The sequence below is a fragment of the Amblyomma americanum genome, chromosome 5, assembly GCF_052857255.1.
Source record: "Amblyomma americanum isolate KBUSLIRL-KWMA chromosome 5, ASM5285725v1, whole genome shotgun sequence".
In the NCBI taxonomy this organism is placed as follows: domain Eukaryota; kingdom Metazoa; phylum Arthropoda; class Arachnida; order Ixodida; family Ixodidae; genus Amblyomma; species Amblyomma americanum.
Window position 1 is genome coordinate 58483526 of NC_135501.1, and position 20409 is coordinate 58503934.

At 46.8% G+C, this 20409-nt stretch overlaps 1 protein-coding gene across 5 annotated transcripts in view; it reads right to left on the reverse strand.

Annotated features, from left to right (window-relative positions):
• Window positions 1-261: 261 nt before the first annotated feature.
• LOC144132474 (cytochrome P450 4c3-like) overlaps window positions 262-20409 on the reverse strand; it is a 66278-nt gene continuing 46130 nt past the window's right edge. For 2 of the 5 annotated variants that reach the window (XM_077664914.1, XM_077664913.1), the window contains 5 exons: window positions 20140-20328; window positions 17696-17869; window positions 11484-11550; window positions 8769-8948; window positions 264-2336 (listed from right to left, as the gene is read on the reverse strand). In XM_077664914.1, the coding sequence (XP_077521040.1) occupies window positions 2179-2336; window positions 8769-8948; window positions 11484-11550; window positions 17696-17869; window positions 20140-20328 (768 nt within the window). In that variant the 3' untranslated portion in view covers window positions 264-2178. Of the gene's footprint in view, window positions 2337-8768; window positions 8949-11483; window positions 11551-17695; window positions 17870-20139; window positions 20329-20409 lie in introns of all 5 variants that reach the window. The other 3 variants (XM_077664916.1, XM_077664915.1, XM_077664912.1) reach the window with 3 other exon arrangements.

Consider the following 20409-nt stretch of genomic DNA (forward strand, 5'->3'; position numbering starts at 1 on the left):
CTGAAAAATGCAGCTTCAATCCCTGCCTCGTCGGTGACATTTCGATAGAGGCAAAATGCTAGAGGCTTGTGTTCTATGCGATGTCAGGGCACGGTAAAAACCGCAGGCGGCCGAAATTATTCCGCAGCCTTTCACTACAGCGTCTCTCATAGCCTGAGTCACCTTGAGTTTTTGAACCTCATAAAATCAAACCAACAGATTATAGATTAGTTTTCTGGAATGGGATTGCCAGGATATGACGTCATGTAAAACACATGTGTAGAAGTGGAATGCGATTTTTTCAGTTCCTCTTTATTATTTTTTCCTTTGAGCTGTACAGGTCAACATGCCCAGATGTCTGACTGCAGACAACAGGTTGCAAGAATGCTGCTGAGGGAACTAGTCGGACCGTTACTTTAAGCATTTATTTTAACGTGGTGCGTTCTATGTTACATATATTGCATATTCTCAGCCTGGATAGCTTGGAAATAAACTTTTAGTAGACCGATGTCTATAGACTGTCTATGAAGAATGGTCTATATCAATGACAGACCACCTGCCTATAGTTCTTCCATAGACTGTCTATAGACATGTGGCTATTATCATTATACATTTGTCTATAGACTGCCTGTAGAGAGGAATCTATAGGAAATCTTTTTCCATAAGTAATTCTATAGGGCAGTGCCTATAGACTGCCTATATAGCTGTCCAATTTCAGTAGGCATTTGTATATAGACATTTGTGTATACACTGCCTGCAGACAAAGGTCTACCAATAGAGTATGGCCATAAATATACAAATTTATCTATAGACTAGTCCATAATATTTGTCTATAAACAGTCTATCAACTTCATAGACTAAAATCTACAGGAGTTTATGGACTGTTTCGAGAGTCGATGACCTGTCTCTAGAAATTTTTGTAAGGGGACGATGACGAAACACGAAGCACAAATGAGAAATTGAAATAAGAAAATGAGGAAACGAAAAACAAAAGGAAAAGGAAATGCATCCTTAGAAAATACGGCCCTAGGAAGGTCGTAGCACCTATTAGGCTTATTGGGAGCCGCACTTGGATTCGCGCCTAGAGCATTTCGCTTCCCAACGCGTCCCCGCATTCAGCCGTTTTCTTGAAGACGATGATAGGTTATGCGCAAGCCTTTGCCAACTGGCGGATATATACGCATAGTATAAATATAAAGAAGAAAAACTGCGCAGAGAGGGAGGAAATGGTGTCGATGGCTGCTTAGCGGCTTAAGAAAAGTTCTTCGTCAGCCCGTTTTCGCAATCGGACAGCCCATCCGGCCTCACTAAGCGCTTTTTGGTTTTCACGCACTCCGTTGAGATGTTTCGCTTCTTTGTGCTGTTGAGCGCGCTGAGCGTTTATAGCTGTTTTCCCTGCCCCTCGATATCTTTCTAATGCATGGCACTTACTAGCTTTTGCATAAAAGGAAAAGGAGCGCTGCCCGAACCAAGTAATTATCCATGCGCAATATATAAATATTAAAAGAACAGCTATCTGAACGGTTGACTGTTTCTTTACAAAGCGAAGGTGTCTTTATTCGAGTCCTTGACAAGCGATATACTCAGTCAATTGTTTCCAACTGCCGACATTTATTTTTTATTGACAAGGACATCAAAAGAGGTGTTGATGCCTGAATATTTCGCCGGCTACTACTTTGCACACAATTGAACAAACACACTTGAACTGGCGACAGTACGCTCAACACAGCAATGCTGCAACAAATAATACAATGGATCTTGCATGTGGTGGTCAATTGTTTGCAACAGAGGGCGCGCACGCGTTTTGGACAAATGAAGGTGCAGCCATTAGCGCAGAGCGTTGTGGCTTGCACCACTTGAGTGGATGTTACACTTACGACATAGTCCTCTTACTGGCACATATAGGTAATCTAAACAAGAAAATTTTAAAGCCTTCTCGCACTCTTGGTGCAACATTTTTAAGTATAGAAGTAAGGGGCTCGAGCGTAGCTAGTGCAGCTGCCTACCGAAATCATAACGAGGCATCTGATAAGAGAAATTTTGTCGCGTTTCTTGTAAACAGAGGAGGACAGGAGACGGCTGACGGCTTGATAACTACCATTCGTTGTGTTCCTGTGTTCATCTACCACTTTTTCAGAGAAAATCATTACTGAGGCAGCAGCAGCTGAGACCTTTAGAAGGCGCTCTTCGGCCGTGGCTTCATCGCGGCGTGAACTTGATTCTGAGACCAGTTCCAGGCCGCAGCACCATTTCCAACGAGAGCGCCACCTGGTCTCGCTGGTCAAGCGACCGGACCCGAAAGCGGCGGAGGATGTTGGCCACCACGATCTTCTCCTCGGCCAGTGCGAACTTCTGGCCTGAAACATGGAAAAGAAATAAAGGCAGCTGAACAATGGAACTTGCATCTAATCTGTGCGCAATACAACAGGTAATGTTTGCTACATTCGAAACAAAGCGATAAAACGGATTTTTGCTGCGTCCAATTAAGACAGCGTTGTGCTGCCTGTGCCGTGGTACAGAGCGCTTGCGCTAGGCCAGGTGCGGACACGCAAGAGATGATTTCGCTCGGGTCAGAATGACCGGAATAGTGGCACATAGAAGACGACGAGTAGCGGGCAGTGCCACGGGATGGAACAGTCGCGCTTGGCGAGCAGAAAATGGGCAGTTTAGATCGGCATTGGTAACCGTCGCATTAGGGCTTACGCACTAATATCCACTCTGGAATAAAGGAATACAAAACAGCCGCGCGGCTGGTTTCCCCACGTCAATTTCGCTATTAAAGATCATGTTCATGTTGGCCCCAAAATTAAACAGAACAGTGGTACAGTGCTCCCTTGGAAGAAAGTGGCTTTTCTTCAGTGCAAGTAGCAAGCGCAGTGAGCGGTGGGAGCTAATGCCGTTAAAGCACGTGGATGGTGCGTCTTTTGATTCCGCACAAGCGTTTATTATGATTTCCATATTCGTTTAATGCTCGAGCGTGAATGCTGCGCAATATTCTAAATTTAAAGTAACGGAAATGGACAGGAAAGGTGGCGGAGACCTTGCCTTCCGAGAGGGAGTTTGAATTCGATAACTTCCTTCAAACCTGTACACACTGTTTCAACAGATGATTAAAACAGATGAGAGGCGCGGATATGATAGGGTTTAGCGCAGAGTAAAGATATCTGATTGTTTGTTTGGAAGGAATATGTTGGCGCACGACAGCCAGATCAGTGGGAAATCTCCAACAGCGGTTGAATGAGAAAAGATATGCAGCCTGGCTTAGAATCGAAATATAAACAGAAATGAAACAAAATAAACAAGACCTTTCTCTTCTAGCTCGGCAAAACACCTTGTGCGCTTGAATTCGGCAATTTCGCTAGGGGTTTGCGGTGTGTTATACCATTTGTGAGGATTTTGCGAAAGAACAATACTCTGGTGCTATAGTGTTATGGTTGTTTCGGCGGTTCAGGTGTCCAACGATATATGAGACAGATACTGCGCCATTTCCTTTCCCCCAAAACCAATTATTATTATTATTATTATTATTATTATTATTATTATTATTATTATTATTATTATTATTATTATTATTATTATTATTATTATTATTATTATTATTATTATTCCTTCACTTGTGGGGTATTGGACATGGGGGCTGAGGAGAACTATTGGCTGTAATTGTTTTGATATCTATTTTCGGTATCCGATGCAATTCCAAATGATGCCAAAAGCGCTCGGCAAAGCCTGCCTCCACGCTGTGGACTGCCGATCAAAGGGCTCAAAAATAGAAGGCAAGGAAACGAAAGCTCGCAGCAAAGTTGCCTCCAGTAAAGGATATTTCAGCAGCAATCTCACGGCCATGTCCGGCGGAAAATCCGCGCCTGTGTTTCATTTGTCCTTATATCGCCGTCATTTAATACACCGCTGCTGAAAAGTGCAGACCACGTGAACTGGCAAAACTGCGTTCTTGCGAATTCTCCCAGTGCAATGCCTGTTGCGAAATAAACTATAAGGTGACGTACCATATATGTTAGCCTGTCGGCCCATACACTTCTGCAAGCACGCCTTTTTACTGAGAAACATAGCAATTACCACCATTCCGGTGGTCTCTCCGCTTATGCGCACGACTGTATACGTTTCTTATCTTGAGATGTCAGGAATCTCGCCGCGCATTGCGTTTATGGCGAGAGTTAACAGCGAATCCATTTTTGTTCCACCCGCCGGACTGCTGCGGTCCTGGCACCTTGGTCTTACGTGCATCGTCCAGAGAACGACGCTCCTTTTCTGTCGCATGCAAGGCCATCAAATGTTGATAACTCATTCAATTCAGAGCACGTGGTCGCTACCCGCGTGCTGCGATGGGATCGCGGGACCTGCAATCGAATGGGAGTCCTCCTCCACCGCACTTTCGACACACTGTCTCAGCTGAAGCACGCGTCGTCAGCGGAGAGTTGCGATGCAGGCGAAACGCCAAATTCGCCCGTGTGCTGTGCGATGTCAGTGGACGTCAAAGATCCCCGGGTGGTCGAAATTATTGAGGAGCCCTGCACTACGGCACCTCTTCCTGTCTTCCTTTTTTCATTTCCTCTTTGATCTCGTCCCTCTTTGCCTGATTAAGCTGCCCACCTAGATGTCAGGGTGTTACTGCGTCAATTTTTCCCGGTAAGCTAATTTTACTGAAAAAACGTTTTTTTCACCTCGTGTTTCCCGGCGCAAAATGTGGCCATGTTCTGTGCCATGTGAATGCACCCTAAATATCCCAGGTGGCCCGAATTAATCCGCAGGCGGCCACTGCTGCCTCTCTTTTTCTCTGCCTTCTTGCAGTCTCTAATCTCCCACATCACAGCGCAGTTCTGGTGCTCACGAGGAGTGAGACAGTTACTCTGTCTTCGCTTCCCTCATAAGCAATTAATTATTGCCTGCAGTTTTCTCCTGATACTCCTTCACAAGGCGCACTATTACTGCATGCAGTGTTAAGGCAAAGGTACCGCGATGGAATTGCGCTTTGCGCGAAGCGAATGTGTTTCGAGGTAACCTAATGGAGCCGACGTTACGCCAACGATACCACAGAACCGAGAAACGTGCCGGCGAAATCTTTTGGTGATGAAGTACGCTTCAGCGCCGGCGTACTTCTCAGGAACCTTATAGGTTGCCTTGCAAATACTACTGTTCTTAAACAGAAACACAGGACGAAAAACAGTCTGGCCTGTATCGTCGGAGTAAAGCATTGTAATAACAATGACGATAGGCTTGTCATATATAGAGGGTTTATAGTGTAGAAGATACTATAAAATAAAATACGTGTGTCGCCATCATTAGCCGATTTCGAAAGTAAACGCACCGTTGATCCACCAATGTTTGTGTGCGAATCTAGGAGTCAACGCCAATCTTTTTAAAATAGAGGGCCATCCGCTTTTCTCCCTTATGACGCCACATTTTGAATGGACTATCGGGAAGGAACTTATTTCCAAATTTCTTGAGAATAAATAGGTCTTTCGCTGGCGGAGAACGGTGCACGAAAGTAGTCAGAAATATGCCGGAATCAATTGTTACTGATAACAATCATTGACTGGTTTTGGTTGCACAGGTTTAACGTCCCAATGCGACTCAGGCTTTGAGTGGAGCCTTAGTAGAGGGCTCAGAAAATTTCAACCAACTAATTTCCTTTTTTTTTTTAAAGAACACGCACCGACGCCGCGTTTCTCCTCATTTCTCCTATATCGGAATCTGACCGCCGCGGCCGGGATCGAACTAGCGTCTTTCGAGTAAGCGGCCGAACGCATAACCATGCCACCGCTGCGGCTAGAACAATAATTTGATTACGGTGCGCTCATTGTCCCTGTAAGAAACAAAAAAGCCAAACAAGAGTGCCTTGAGGCGTTCTGCAGTAGCAGTGCATCAAACATGTGGCTTCAAGTATTTCGCAGAACTAGCTGCGCACTCGACAGGAACTGTACTCCTGATCCTGCAGTCTTTCCGACAGTTGTACACGCTGCATATTTTTTTTTTTGATATCAAGTGAGCGTCGACTGCACGACGCAGCGGGGCCGTGTCGAAGCAGAGCAGAGATTGGGAGACGGAACTAACATGGGCACTGATCTTGCCGCTGGAATTGGCGTTCTCTGTCGTGTGAAGCAAGTTTTAAGGCCATGTTCTGAGAGGGTTCGTTTCGTGTCCCATCTCCTGCGTGTTAGTGGCTATGGATGGTTGAAAATGGTAACGTTCCAGGTACAACGCTTGGCCCCGGTTGCATTGGCTGGTAGAATCTTGAGAGCATTTGTCTTTACTAAGGTAATGCGCCAATACCGAGGGTCCTCCTTTCGTAAGGGACGATTGCAACATTGTTCTTGGGCAGTCTAGGATATTTATCGTAAAATTAAGCCCTCTAGAATCACTCACGCTGCTTGGGGCTGATAAAAACAGTCGGTCGCAGCTTCCAGTGGTTGCGATGCATAAAAGCTGATTATCGCCAGGTGTTGGTTCGCACTGATCAGAACAGCCCAGCAGGCGATGCTTACTCACTTCTGCAGCAGGAATTTTCGGCACGCCTTTACCATTGCATGCTTTCTCATGTTCTTCAGCCGCAGCAGCGCCGGGAAGTCGACGCTTGCGTGATTTTATTTAAAAAATTGGGAGGGTTTACATACGGCAGTCGTGGTGACTCATAAACACGCGGTGTGATAGCCACAAGTACCGTCTCTGAAAGCGGCCGCATGAACGCAAATGACCAGGCACTGCAAGGTCTCCAGCTCCACTTGCATCCTCTTTAGGCATAGCCCAAGAAAGCAAATCTTATTCACATGATCTGGTCCCGACTTGTGCGGGTGCTCGTCAGGAAAGAACACCAACTTAAATTTTTTACTTTGCTTCTCGAACAGCTTTCGGAAATTAAAATTGTTAAATGAGAAAAATTATTGTTTTCGTGTGTAAACACAGTTATAGTACAACGTTATGGACAATGTTGCTTGTTTTTGCGTAACTGCTGTTGCTGAGAGCAACTGCTGACGCGCCACTGTTGCAGCACCGGCTGTGTAATCTCAGAGTGGGGCCTAGTCAGGAGGACATGTTCCCTCTCTTTGTCCCGATTTAAGGGCAGGAACTCTATTACTTCAATAAACAGACAATATCAGTAAAGACAAGCTGTTGGAAATACTGGCATTAAGTGATGTACTGAATGTCGCTTCCGTCGCACTGCAATCAAAGTCCAGCTGCTTATTAGGTGCTGCAGGGGTTAATCCCGACAACACAATTTTCTTTTGTGCTGCAAACAGCAGGAAGCGTACACACAATGAAAGAAGCAGACACAAGAAATGGTGCTGCTACAAGTGAAAATTTAATTCACAAATCTCGTGTGATATACACATCAAGGTGCAGAAGAAACACGGAGAAAGATAGCAGAAACAGCCTGCAAAGGTAATCGATATGTGGTCAGCGTCATGGCACACGCTCGGTCAGATATGTGGGCTCCTTTCTGTCACTGGTACCGAGGAGATGTTTCCACCATTTTCGCCCATATCGTTTATCGAAAAGCCCAGATAATCTCCCCAGTCGCTTGTTTCTTGTACTTTGGATTGACGCGCTTATAGCGTTTAGTCTCCGCAGTGGGCAGCAAGTTGGCCTGTGACGACAATTTTTTGCGCATCTCCGTGGTTTTCGAACCGCTCCTCATTAAGGCATCTGCCCATTTGCTTTGTTGGTTGTTTTCACGCAGGATAGTGCACGCGGTGCACAACCTCTTCTATACAAGTTTCAAAGGGATCACGGTGATTCATGGTGCGTCCCCGGAGCAATTGCTCTTTGCGGTTCCCGCGCGCTCCCTATACTGTTACATGTATGCAAAAAAGAAAACGTTTCCAACGATTAAATTGGCAAATGTTGTGAGCCTGAAACTGAATTAATGCATTTATGAAAGAAAGAGTCTCCTTATTTTTTTATTTCGCCCAAAGGTGCCACAATTTGTCCTCTTCTTGTTGATAATGGTGGCGGCCCCGGTCGACAACTGTGGTTAATAACCTGTGGCTAAAAGACCCATTTCTAAATCGGCGGTTTCGAAGAACATGACATGAATTTTGAATCACGTTCCGGAAGCACAAGCTGACGAAGCCTCTATAAAAAAAAATGCCGGAGAAAACTAAGCTCCGCCTGAAGGGTATGATGCGATAGCGCAATGGGTTAATTTGCATATATGCGGAACACCATTCTCGACTTTACATTCATAGACTCTTGGGAGTCCTCATACCCTTCCTGGTGCAATGATGCAGCGGTTAAGCAATGCGCCATTGCCCTACGAAGGCCGGTGCTCCCAGCGGTAGGCCTTGTATGGCCTAAGTCGCTCTTCCCGAGCGACAAATCAATAATTTAGCTGTAACCTGCCTCAATGGGAAGTTTGCTCACTATACGGTGGGCAGGCTGTGATGATGCCGCAGGGTCATTTGACCTCGGTGGCCCAGCTGTCTCCTATAGGTTGCTTTCTGGGAACCGCCAGCCAAAGCCATGACGGTGTTTTTCTGCTCCCAACGCCGACGCCGAGAACACCAACAACGCCGTGCCGGATTTTCTGGGGAACGTGGACTTTAACGTTTGCACGTTAAAATTAGAACAGGCGGTGGCAATGGGGAAGACAACTTATTAGCTCTTGGTTAAAAACACGAGCAGACATGATGAAGCGAGAAATGCAGGGTGACTTGTGAGAATCGTGTGATACCGCTATTGGAAGCTTCATGTATCTAACCTGCTGCGCTAGTCAACGTGCAACGGCCTTATGTGACTTCATGACATTACCGTGAGAGAGCTGAGGCGCCACGTACCGATGCAGTTCCTCGGCCCGGCCGAGAAAGGTACGTAGGCGTACGGGTGGCGTCCCTTGGAGCTCTCCGGGAAGAAGCGCTCCGGGTGGAACTCCTCGGGCTTCGGGAACACCGCCGGGTCCCGGTGTAGGAAGTAGGGGGCTATCTCGATGATGGAGCCCTTTGGAAGCGTCGTTCCGGCTGGAAACATGATAGCAGCCACTTCATGGTCATATATGCAAACAGAAAGTATCAAGGTACTTGTGTAAATGTAGAAATAAATGCATGTGGTTATTTCTGTTCCATGGTGGTCCGTCTATTTACAGCACGGACGACATTATAGCAGCCCTGAAGTATTTACGTTACGGACAGAGGAAAGAAGCTCGCTCAATCACTGATGCACGTCTGTAAGAACCAAACATGCTGGCTTAGTGGCCTTGGCGAGAGGCGGCTGAAACCAAGATGGCACGTTCGTTCCCGGCTGCGGAGGATGTGCTTCCATGGGAGCGGAATGCAGAAACAGGTATCGTGTGCTGTTAAATATCAGCGCAGATTGGTGGACCCCAGGTGGTCGCATTTACTCCACTATCACTATCAGTAGCTATCAGTATCTATCATTATCCTTATCTATTACTAGTTTACTATCAGATTGCTATCTCTGCTATCATAACATAAGTGGTGTTTACCAACTGCTGTCTTAACAACATTTACATTTTATTTCAATTACAATGCAAATTATGACTGACAGTTGTGCCGACACTGGCGGATAACCTCTGTCTACAACTTCCGTCTACGCCACTCAAATGTCAAGAAGGGCTTACGCCTTAATATTTACAGTGCCCTCACTGCACCGTGTCTGATGCAAGGTTGCTTTAGAGCTTAGAAATAAATTCACAAAAAAATAATTTATTCACGTGTTGTACGAGATTAGCAATGTCGTCGTTCATCATCATCATCACAAGCAGCACCAGCAGCAGCAAGCAAGCAGCAAGCCAGCAAAAAGCAAGCAAGCAGCAAGCAGCAAGCAAGCAAAATGCGAGCACAAAGCAAGCAGCAAGCAGGAAGCAAGCAGCAAGCAAGCAGCAAGCAAGCAGCAAGCAAGCAGCAAGCAAGCAGAAAGAGAGCAGCAAGCAAGCAGCAAGCAAGCAGCAAGCAAGCAGCAAGCAAGCAGAAAGCAAGCAGCAAGCAAGCAGCAAGCAAGCAGCAAGCAGCAAGGAGCAAGCAGCAAGCAAGCAGCAAGCAAGCAGCAAGCAAGTAGCAAGCAAGTAGCAAGCAGCAAGCAAGCAGCAAGCAGCAAGCAAGCACCAAGCAAGCACCAAGCAAGCAGCAGGCAGCAAGCAAGCAGCAACGAAGCAGCAAGGAAGCAGTAAGCAGAAAGCAAGCAGCAAGCAGCAAGGAGCAAGCAGCAAGGAGCAAGCAGCAAGCAGCAAGCAAGCAGCAAGCAAGTAGCAAGCAAGCAGCAAGCAAGCAGCAAGCAGAAAGCAAGCAGCAAGCAGCAAGCAAGCAGCAAGCAGAAAGCAAGTAGCAAGCAAGCAGCAAGCAGAAAGCAGAAAGCAAGTAGCAAGCAAGCAGCAAGCAAGCAGCAAGCAGCAAGGAGCAAGCAGCAAGCAAGTAGCAAGCAAGTAGCAAGCAAGTAGCAAGCAGCAAGCAAGCAGCAAGCAAGCACCAAGCAAGCAGCAAGCAAGCAGCAAGCAGAAAGCAAGCAGCAAGCAGCAAGGAGCAAGCAGCAAGCAAGCAGCAAGCAAGTAGCAAGCATGCAGCAAGCAGCAAGCAAGCAGCAAGCAAGCAGCAAGCAAGCAGCAACGAAGCAGCAAGCAGCAGCAGCCTGACTAAGCCCACTGCAGGGCGAAGGGCGCTGTTATAACTCTCCAATTACATGGTCCTGCGGCAGGTGTGGCCTCCTTATTCCCGCAAACTTCCTAATCTCATCTGCCCACCTAGCTTCCTGCTCTCCCTGCTACGCTTGTCTTCTCCTGTAATACATTCGGTTACCCTGAACCATGCACCATCGGCTATCTTGCTTTCCTGTTACAAGCCCTGCCCAAGCCCGTTTCTTCCTAGGCAGGCCCCGTGATGTCAAGACAACTGGTGACGTGTTTATATCGCAGGAAACACTCTTCCTGGGTGCGCTTACCTCCATTCTTTACTGCAGGTGTGTATGCCTTCTCGCTTGATTGTTTATTTTTCTCAGCTCCTTTTAATAATAATAATAATTGGTTTTTGGGGAAAGGAAATGGCGCAGTATCTGTCTCATATATCGTTGGACACCGGAATCGCGCCGTAAGGGAAGGGATAAAGGAGGGAGTGAAAGAAGAAACGAAGAATAGGTACCGTAGTGGAGGGCTCCGGAATAATTTCGACCACCTGGGGATCTTTAACGTGCACTGACATCGCACAGCACACGGGCGCCTTAGCGTTTTTCCTCCATAAAAACGCAGCCGCCGCGGTCGGGTTCGAACCCGGGAACTCCGGATCAGTAGTCGAGCGCCCTAACCACTGAGCCACCGCGGCGGGGTCAGCTCCTTTTCCGTACACACATCGCGCAGGTTAAATGTATTCCTGCTGATAATTATTCGTTTTTTAGCGTTATTGTAAATGATCCAATTCACATAAGCTACTGCAGCCTCTGGCAATGGATCCAGAATGCGCAAATACTAACGGTGGTGAACACCGCGAATACTATTCTCGGAGAGTCTATCAACAAAGCAAAAACAAAAATATAGGTATGTTTCTGACCCACGGTGAAAGGTTCCATGCAGGTTCTGCTGATGAGTGGCACGGATGGGTATATCCGCTGGCTTTCCTGAAAGGAGAGCGAGAAAAGACTAAAATGTGAACATTTACTTTGGGTCCATTTACAATTTCTTGGCTATTTTGGCTATTTACTAGTACTTCCTCACTGCCTCTTCAGGGCGTCCGGCGTAGGTGAAACGAATGGTGCACGCAGCTTTTACTGCGGTAGCAATATAGTCCGCATCGGCAGAAATCCGCAGTCTCTATGTGTGCTGAGGATCCTGCGTGCAAGAGGCTCTTCCGACGAACCGCCGCCGTGGCCGAGTAGTTACGGCGCTCGGCTGCTGACCCGAAAGATGCGGGTTCCATCCCGGCCGCGGCGGCGGAATTTCTATGAAGGCGAAATTCTACAGGCACGTGTACTGTGCGATGTCAGTGCACGTTAAAGAACCCCAGGTGGTCGAAATTTCCAGAGGCCTTCACTCCGGCGTCCCTCATAGCCTCTGTCGCTTTGGGACGTTAAACCCACATAAACCAAACCAAACTTCTTCCGACGGACCCTTTTATAATGCGACAAGATGTATTGTAGTAAAGTTGCCCCCATCGGCTGCACCTCTGGACACAAAAATAAAATTGTATGTCCCGCGAACCAACTTCCACTCAGCCGCCGACTCCCTTTCCGCAAAAGACCTCCTATACACCCGCCCGCGTACACCCCCCCCCCTTCCTGCTTCTTCACTAGCCTCCCCCACTAGAAGATCACGCAGCAGCGGAAAAAGCAAGTGACGGCAAAACAGATTCGAAGGCTCAGTCGATAGGCGATAAGCGAAAGAGCGCAATACAATCACTTTTTTACGCCTTTTTTTCGCATTACATCACTATGGCTCGATGCTTTGAAATGTTTGTTTGTTCATCCTTAAAGTCGCTGGCACGTGACTTTGTCACACTGTCTGTGACTCGAGATAAAACCAGATTTATCGAATTATCGCAACTGTGCGCAATTGGTTTTCTGTTGTTAGATAAAATCCTACATGGTTCCCACATGTTATCTCGAAAATTTATGCCAGGTTCAAACTAAGCACAGACGAGAACGGCGGTGAGTCTGTTCGGCAACGACAGGCGAGCACGCTTGTGGTTTCGCCGCCGACGAGTTGTTCAACTGTCTGATTGCAAAATTCAACCCAGCTAATAATTTTTACCAGAGCCATTTCAGTCCGCTCATCCAATGACCACTTGTCCGTTGACACAGCGTACTCACCGCCATTTGACATCTCGTACGTGTTTGATTCCAGATTTGCTCTAGTCCCGAAGATGCAACCTCCTGTCGAGTAATCACAGATTCCAATGCAGCCCCGAGAGCCTCCATTGATCCAAGGCCTAGGGCACGAAGACTCCCAATAGTGGCTGGACCTTTATGACCTAGTGGGCTTGCTTAACTTCTCAACTCAGCCGAATTTCGCGACGCTTCCAAACACTGCAGGCGAAGACGTCCGGTTAACCTAAGGCGTCCCACTAACAACGACGGCAGAACAATAATCTCCTGAAATTATTCACGTTGTGGCAGTAAGTAGTCCTGGGTCAGGATGAGCCGCACTGAACTTTCGTCGACGTTCACCTGCTGTACTTGAACCCTGCTCATAAGCACTCCCTTTCCAAGTTCCTAGCTACGAACGGAACCTCGGAGATGCCATGTATAAAGGACCCGCAATGAGCGACCATTGTGCTTTCATTGCAGTGATGGCGGTCTCATCCTTCGTCTCTGTCCGTATGAAGTTATCGACCTGCTAAGTTTTTCCATAGACTCACCGCTACCATGCCCTGTTCAACGACGACGGGACATTGAAGACTACTGTGCGAAGAAGAAACTACCTCGAAACGTCCGTATCCCCGGCTGATGCACAGATTTGCGGCGCCAGTCAAAGGAAGGGTCCCCAAAGCATCTTAATCAAATTGAAGAAAGCAACATTTGGAGACATTTCATCTAGGCGAAACGACTAGGTCCCTATTAACGACGACATTGCATTACCATGCTGCACCCACTGCGATGACGTCAACGACGCCGCGAAGCAACTTCGAGAAAGCCACATCTCTAAAGCATTAAAAAGCAACAAACTTGAGGCGCGTCACAACATCCGACGAAGCCGTGACCAGAATGCAAAGATATGAACCACTTCCAGCTCATAAGTCATTAGTGGACCGTTCCACGCTCAGCTAAAGAAAGTGATGACCACCTGGGACGGCCCGCAAATCCGCACAACCGGACGCGACCTTATCACGCGTTCGAAACGATTGCTTGCGTGGCGTGAAGCCATCGAAGAGCCCATGGCGAGCGCCGATCGTTCGCGTTAAAAATAAATATAATAGTGTTTGGTTCTGAGTCAAGCTTAATGGGCATACTTACCCTTGCAGCAATCTTAACGCGACGCGGTCTTGGTCATGGACTTCTGAACTGACCGTCAAGTGAACATTGACCTTCGAATGAAGTTCATCATGCTTTGAACAGACGAAACCATACTTTTAAAGACCAGGATCAGATACAACGTTGTGCTCAGTGGGCTCGTTGAAGAAGTGAACGTCCCGCCCCTTTCGGGGGTCATGGTTTCTGTATATTTCAACCTTGCCGTAAGCCCTGAAGGCATTCTCAAAGGGAAGGTTCAACTGTTTTTCAGGCGTGAGATCAGCGTCGCAAGAGTCATTGTCAGCATCGATAAAGAAGAAACCAAGTGCTGGTTAACCCGTTTAGCAATGAATACCGACACCTCAACCACGACACGAGCATCGTCTTCTGGTAAGAGACCGCCGAGGTTAGCATTCCAATCGCTCTATCAGAAACGGCGTCAACGGCCCTACTGAACGGTACCCTGTAGTCCACCTTATGACATATAGCCAGCCCTCTCCAAATCTGACATATTCTGCAAGACCTCCTGTTCCAACTGGCTTCTGTTGCCAAGCACCGAATTTTAACCGGTGAAGTCATGCGCCGTCCCCGCCAAAATCTCGACCATGTGACGACTCGAGAACGCCAGGTCATCCGCGGCCAAGTCGAGGGAGTGTTTAAAAGAGGACAGCGCAAATACAGGACGAAGAGAGAAACGTAAAACACGGGTCCTGTGTTTGCGCTGCTCCCTTTTAAGCAATGTTAAACGAACTAGCCCGCAACAACACTCTTGGGGGAGTGCTACGCGACGACGTCATGCAATCAGAGCAGAGGTCCTGGGCAGCACCGGTTTGGCGCGGCAAAAAGAGAGAGGGGAATATTCGGTTTTCAGTTCATTGCCGCCAAATGAACGGCATAAGATAGAAAAACGTCTACCTTCTATCTCGAATAGACGATATCCTTGATCGCCTTTACGACGCCAAGTACTGCTCGTATATGAAAAGCGGGAATTGCGAACTTGACGTCGATGTCACGGGCCGTTAGAAGACCATCTCCATCACGCTGACAGCTCATACGAGTTCTAGGTGGTGCTATTAGGACTTAGTTCAGCCCGAGAAACATCGCAGCGTGTAGTGGACACATTATCAGCAGGCCTAAAGTGGCAGATTTTTCTAGAATATTTAAATGACGTCTTCGTCTTCGTTTCGAACATTGACGATCACCCAAGCCAAGGATTCATGGCCATTAGTTTAAATTGTGGGGCAATAGAATAATGTAAGTTACTGCTATAGCAATGTTGAAGGTAATAGTCCAATCTTCGTATGCATGAAAAGTATTTTTTTTTAGATTCGTCCATCGCTCGTATAGACTAGTTAAGGCTGATAGAGAAAATCTATGCGAACGTTTTTGACGATAGCAAAAACACTAATAGCAAAAAAGAGCATGCGTGGTGTGAGAAGATCTGCGGATATATTAATCATTGTAGTCGTATCTTACGATATATGAAGACATTGTGTTCATAAGCAACTTCCCGTTATAAATGCGGATGTCTAGAATTTTTAGGTGTGTAAAGGTGTTTTTAGCTTTCCCCTCGCCTTGTGTTCGGCGTCTCTTGAAAAAAGAGTCTCAGTCTATACCTACTGTAAAAGAAAACATGGCCAGATTAGGCTTTACGGCCAAGGCGTATCTCAGTCCCTACAGAATCGCTTACCCGTCGAAAAGGTTCAAGTTAGCCAAGGGCCACTTTTCATGAAATTCACCCCAGATGAACAGAGCATAAGGCGTGGTCAAATGCGGATTTCCCAACAGGTCACATCGAAGAAGCCGAGCACCAGGCTAGGGGAAACGCTTCTACCCACTGTTTTACAGATTGGTACTGTGTGCGGTCTACCTCGCACCTCCAGAATGCAAAGAGGATGCTGAGGCCACTAGGCCACCGGTTTGGCACATCAGTGAGCCGCCACATGCATGTGCTGGACAATAAAAACCACCGTGCCTTTAAAAGCCAAATATTGCTCGATCTCGCTTATCTTCAACAAAAGTCACCCCGGTGGTTCTTCGGTTATAGCACTGGGCTGATGACCTGAACGACGCGGCTTCGATTTAGGCCGCGCCCGTCGAATTTGGATGGAGGCGAAATTCGAGTGGCCCGTGTATTGTGCGATGACAGGTCATGTTAAGGAAGGCCAGGTAGTCGAATTTTTTGAAGCCTTTCACATCGGCGTCTCTCATAGCCTAAGCCCCATATACCACATATTTTAAGCAAGGCTGCTCTGTATATTGGGCGAAAATGAAAAGCACATTTTCTTTCTCGGATTACAGCAGCGTCAGTCTCATTTAACTTGAGTTTCAGTAAAATACGCAGCTATGAAAGCCCGGACAAAAAAGATTTGTTCTTTTTTCCTTGTTTCACGCATTATACTATAACAATGATAAAGGTAAAAGCTGCTGGTGTTGAATCGCTTATAAAATAAGTTTTTTACACCATTTACTTTCGACCGCAACTTGTACGCACATTTTCGTGTTGGATCCTGCTCAGTCAAAGTGAATTAATGCTTTTACTTTCCTATGCCTATGAAGAGCAGTACTCTGGCGGCGGAAGTGGGTAACTCGCCAACCAAGGAAGCAGTTAGAACGGCGCGGGCAAAGTGCATGCGGCACCGCGCATATGTCCAGATTTGAAGGCGAAGGCAAGAACTTTCCTTGAGAGGTCGACGCGGAGCTCCGCGTCCTGCAGGGTACGAATTTTCGCAGAATGGACTCGTCTAAACGCCGCCGAAACGGTAAAGGAGCTTGCGCGCCACGGACAAGGGCGGCCGTTTCCCCTATTTCCACTATTCGGTTTTAAAGCGTATTATGTTGGGTGTACGACTACCTATCGTACGCTGTCACCTGCTTACGTTGGCCTTGTGCTCTCCAAGAGCAGCACAACTCAGCGACGGCGGTAGGATGAAGTGTGGTCGATGGTCGGCGAGGGACAGAATCACTCTAGCTCTAAGACGCGTTCAGTTTGCACCTGAGGAAGAAGCTAAGAGGCACGGAAAGCACCTACGACTGTGGCTGGTACAGCAGTAGAACGGGGAGTCCAACGGTTTGGAGTCTACTATCTGTCGCGAGCAGCGTGAAGCCAGCCGAACACACATTAGATAATAAAATTTCACCGCATCCCTCGTGAGAAACAAATAAAGCCGTGAGACGCAGGCTTTGGTCATGAAGAATCAAACATTAGAAAGATTTGCGGCATTATTTACCAAAATTGATTGCGCGGGTTGGCTGGCGGGCTGGCTGGCTGGCTGGCTGGCTGGATGGTTGGTTGGGTTGGTTCGGTTGGTTTTTGGTTTGAATAACGCGCTACACACTAACAAAACGACAACTGGAACGGAGGACACAGGACAAGTGCTCTTGTCCTTTGTCCTCCGTACCAGCGGTCGTTTTGTTAGTGTGTAGCGTGTTATTCAAACCAAATGTACAACTAGCCCACATTGCTGCCTTGCTCATGGTATTGATGGTTTGGTTTGATTTGGTCGGTTGGTCAGTTGGTTGAATCATGGTGTTTGACGTCCAAAAGGGACTCATGCTATGAGAGACGCCGTAGTGGAGTTCGTCGGAAAATTTCAAATACATGAAGTTCTTTAACGTGCACTGACATCGCGCAGTTCATGGGTTTCTAGAGTTCCGCGTCTATTGAAATGAGTCCGCCGCGGCCTGGATCGAGCTCGCGTCTTTCGGGTTAACAGCCGACCACCATAATCACTGAGCCATGGCGGCAACGACACAGCCTTGCTGACTGCTTCTAAGAGTCATAGCCCCTGAACACGTGAAATCCTTTGTGTCTCACCTTGAGCGCGCACTCGAGGTACTTCATCTGCTTCAGGTCTTCGGAGGTGACGTGGCGATCTCGGTCCTCACCGAAGATTAGGTCCAGCTCCTCGTGTATGAGCTGCTGCTCCTTCGGATGGTGTCCAATCAGGAACAGTGCCCAGCTGATTCCCATCGCCGTTGTGTCGTGGCCCTAGAGTTTGAAAGCGCATAGAACTCGCATGGTTGAATAGGGCGAATTCCTTTTACGCGTACGGCTGCAGAGGCTACTCAGAAGATTTCGCACCTCGGACGTTGGCCGCAGCATCACCTTCGAACTGGAGCGGTGGTGGGGACGCCTTGCTACGTATTCTTTTTCTTTATATTTCTCTAAGCCAGCCTGCCAATCCTAACACATTATTGCTCAGATTATAATGAAATAAAAGAAACAATTGCTACCCTGTATGTACATAATGCTAGCTAATGTAACGAAATTCAAGAGCCGATATCAAAATTATGTTGACACCGCTAAATTGTTATAAATCAGTATATCGGCACATAGCAACAATCAGGAGCTAGTCAATTATGTGCAACTAGTCCGAGTTGTGCGAATGGCCAATCGAAGACCTGGAGGCAACTGAAAAGCCCAGGAGCAGTAAGCATTTTTTATGCAAAAAAAGGTTTTCTTCAATCAGGAGTTGTCAGGAAAAAAGAGACGAGGATTCCTCTTCGTCACTGGCTGGAAATCAGCAATTTGAGCATTTTTTTTACTAAGTTTGCTCTAGGTGAAGCCAAATAATTTGAGCGAGAAGCGCTGGCTGCTTAGTCTGCTGACATCAAACTTTGCATGAAAGCTCCATGTAGTAATAAACAGATTGTATGCAAACGGTATGTGCGCAGTAGACGACCCTTTGCACTAATGGTATAGCGGTCCTGTCTGCAAATTTATCTTTAAAAAAAGTATTTGGGTAACTTTTACTCTATAAAGATATGGAATCGTGTTCTTGTATCTTTTCACTGCCGTTCTTTTAAGCCGCCAATCCTCCAGTCGTTTCTTAGTAACGGCTATCTCATGTATTTCTAATACCTTGGTTGCTTCTGAACCTTGGAGCCTCGGGGATGCTCATTGTGTCGCCTCGATACCTCGGGGATGCTGCTACATTCTAGTAATATATGTTGTACTTTTTCGTTGAGTTGACTATACAGTACTCTTTCTTAGTACTTATATAATTTTTTGCTTCGCTTTCGTTGCGAAACCCAACGTCCTTTCGTTTTAGTTTTAAAGCCTCCAGCTATTAGAAGCAAGTTTCCACCTTTCTGGCTCTCGCATAGTTTGTTCTTGACATTCTACTTTGCGGCGACAGCGGTCGCCGTTTGTAAAGATTTGACCCTTGCTCGTACATCCCTCCTCAATTCTTTCATTGCCGCTTTTTCACACCTACATTTTTTGAAGTTTTCCACGGCTATCACATGCGCTCACCCTGATATCATCTGCTTAGACAGCTTTTCCGCATCCCCTCCATTTTCGTGAGGATGATACTCTTCTGCTTGCTCTGAGTCACCATCGCTACATAGCTTAACGATGCGCTGCATTCTTGTATTTTTTTTATTTTGTTCTGCTACGCCTGGACCCAAGACAATCTTGCACCGATCGGATGAAGGGATATGAGCCATATATGTGGCAGAACAGAAACATGAAAAAAGTGCTATCCGTTATTGCCACCTCATTTATATTATCAACCCTGCGAGAGAATTTAGGCTCATCTGTAATTATTTGTCATAATTATTCATGGTCTTCTCAGTCGGTGACGCCAATTCCTGCAAATAGCAATGGAGCCTGCTCCCGAACTCAACTCATCCTATGTTTTTATCCTGTACCACCAATTATTCGTTAGGCTTTGATCTTGCGATCCATGTTTCTTGAACTGTCCTAGTGAGGCATCTCGCATTACGTCACCGTTCTTGTTAGCAATATATATTTACTTGCGGTTCGCGATAAAAGTGATGCTTTCGAATCAGGCGGCCCTTACGCATTAGCAGAGCAACATGCTAAGATTCATGTTGTGGTGAGGCTGCACGGCCATCTATAAGGCTAAAATATCTGCCAGATTTCATCGGTATTTCTCAATGTTCTTGGCAGGCATAACGAAACACGCCGCCTGCCAGCGAAATACATTGCTGTGAAGTTGTGAAATTACCGCAGTAAGCGATACTCTCAAGCAAGAATGCAAAACTCACCAAGGGAACATATCATTTGCATATACATACAGCGCTGGAAGAAAGGTCACAGATTAATGCCCAGGAAAGGTAACACCTTTCTGCGCACTTTTTTGGGAGCTGTTTTTGTACTTTATAAGATGCATCGAGGGAATCCGGTACAGGGGGCAATATTAAACATCTTGTCTGATAAAGTAAAGCTTAGCTGCAAGACACTGATCCACACGATTGCACTTTCAGCGCATGTTTTTTGCCTTGGCAGCGCACCTCGAACATGAAGGTGTCGACCTCTTCTCTGATGCCTTCCTCCGTGATGTTGTTTTTGAAATGTTCCAGCAGTAGCAAGTCCATGAAGGGGCGGGCTTTCTTGCGCTCCACTTCAGAGCTGTCGTCTTTGAGGATGATCAGGCCGCTGTCGACTTCTTTGCGTAGCGCTTGCTTGCGTTCGGAGATCACCTGCGGTAGGGCAAACGGAAATGAAGAATAATAATTAAAAAAAGCCTGTACATGAATACACCTCACTGAAAACAAGTTTTG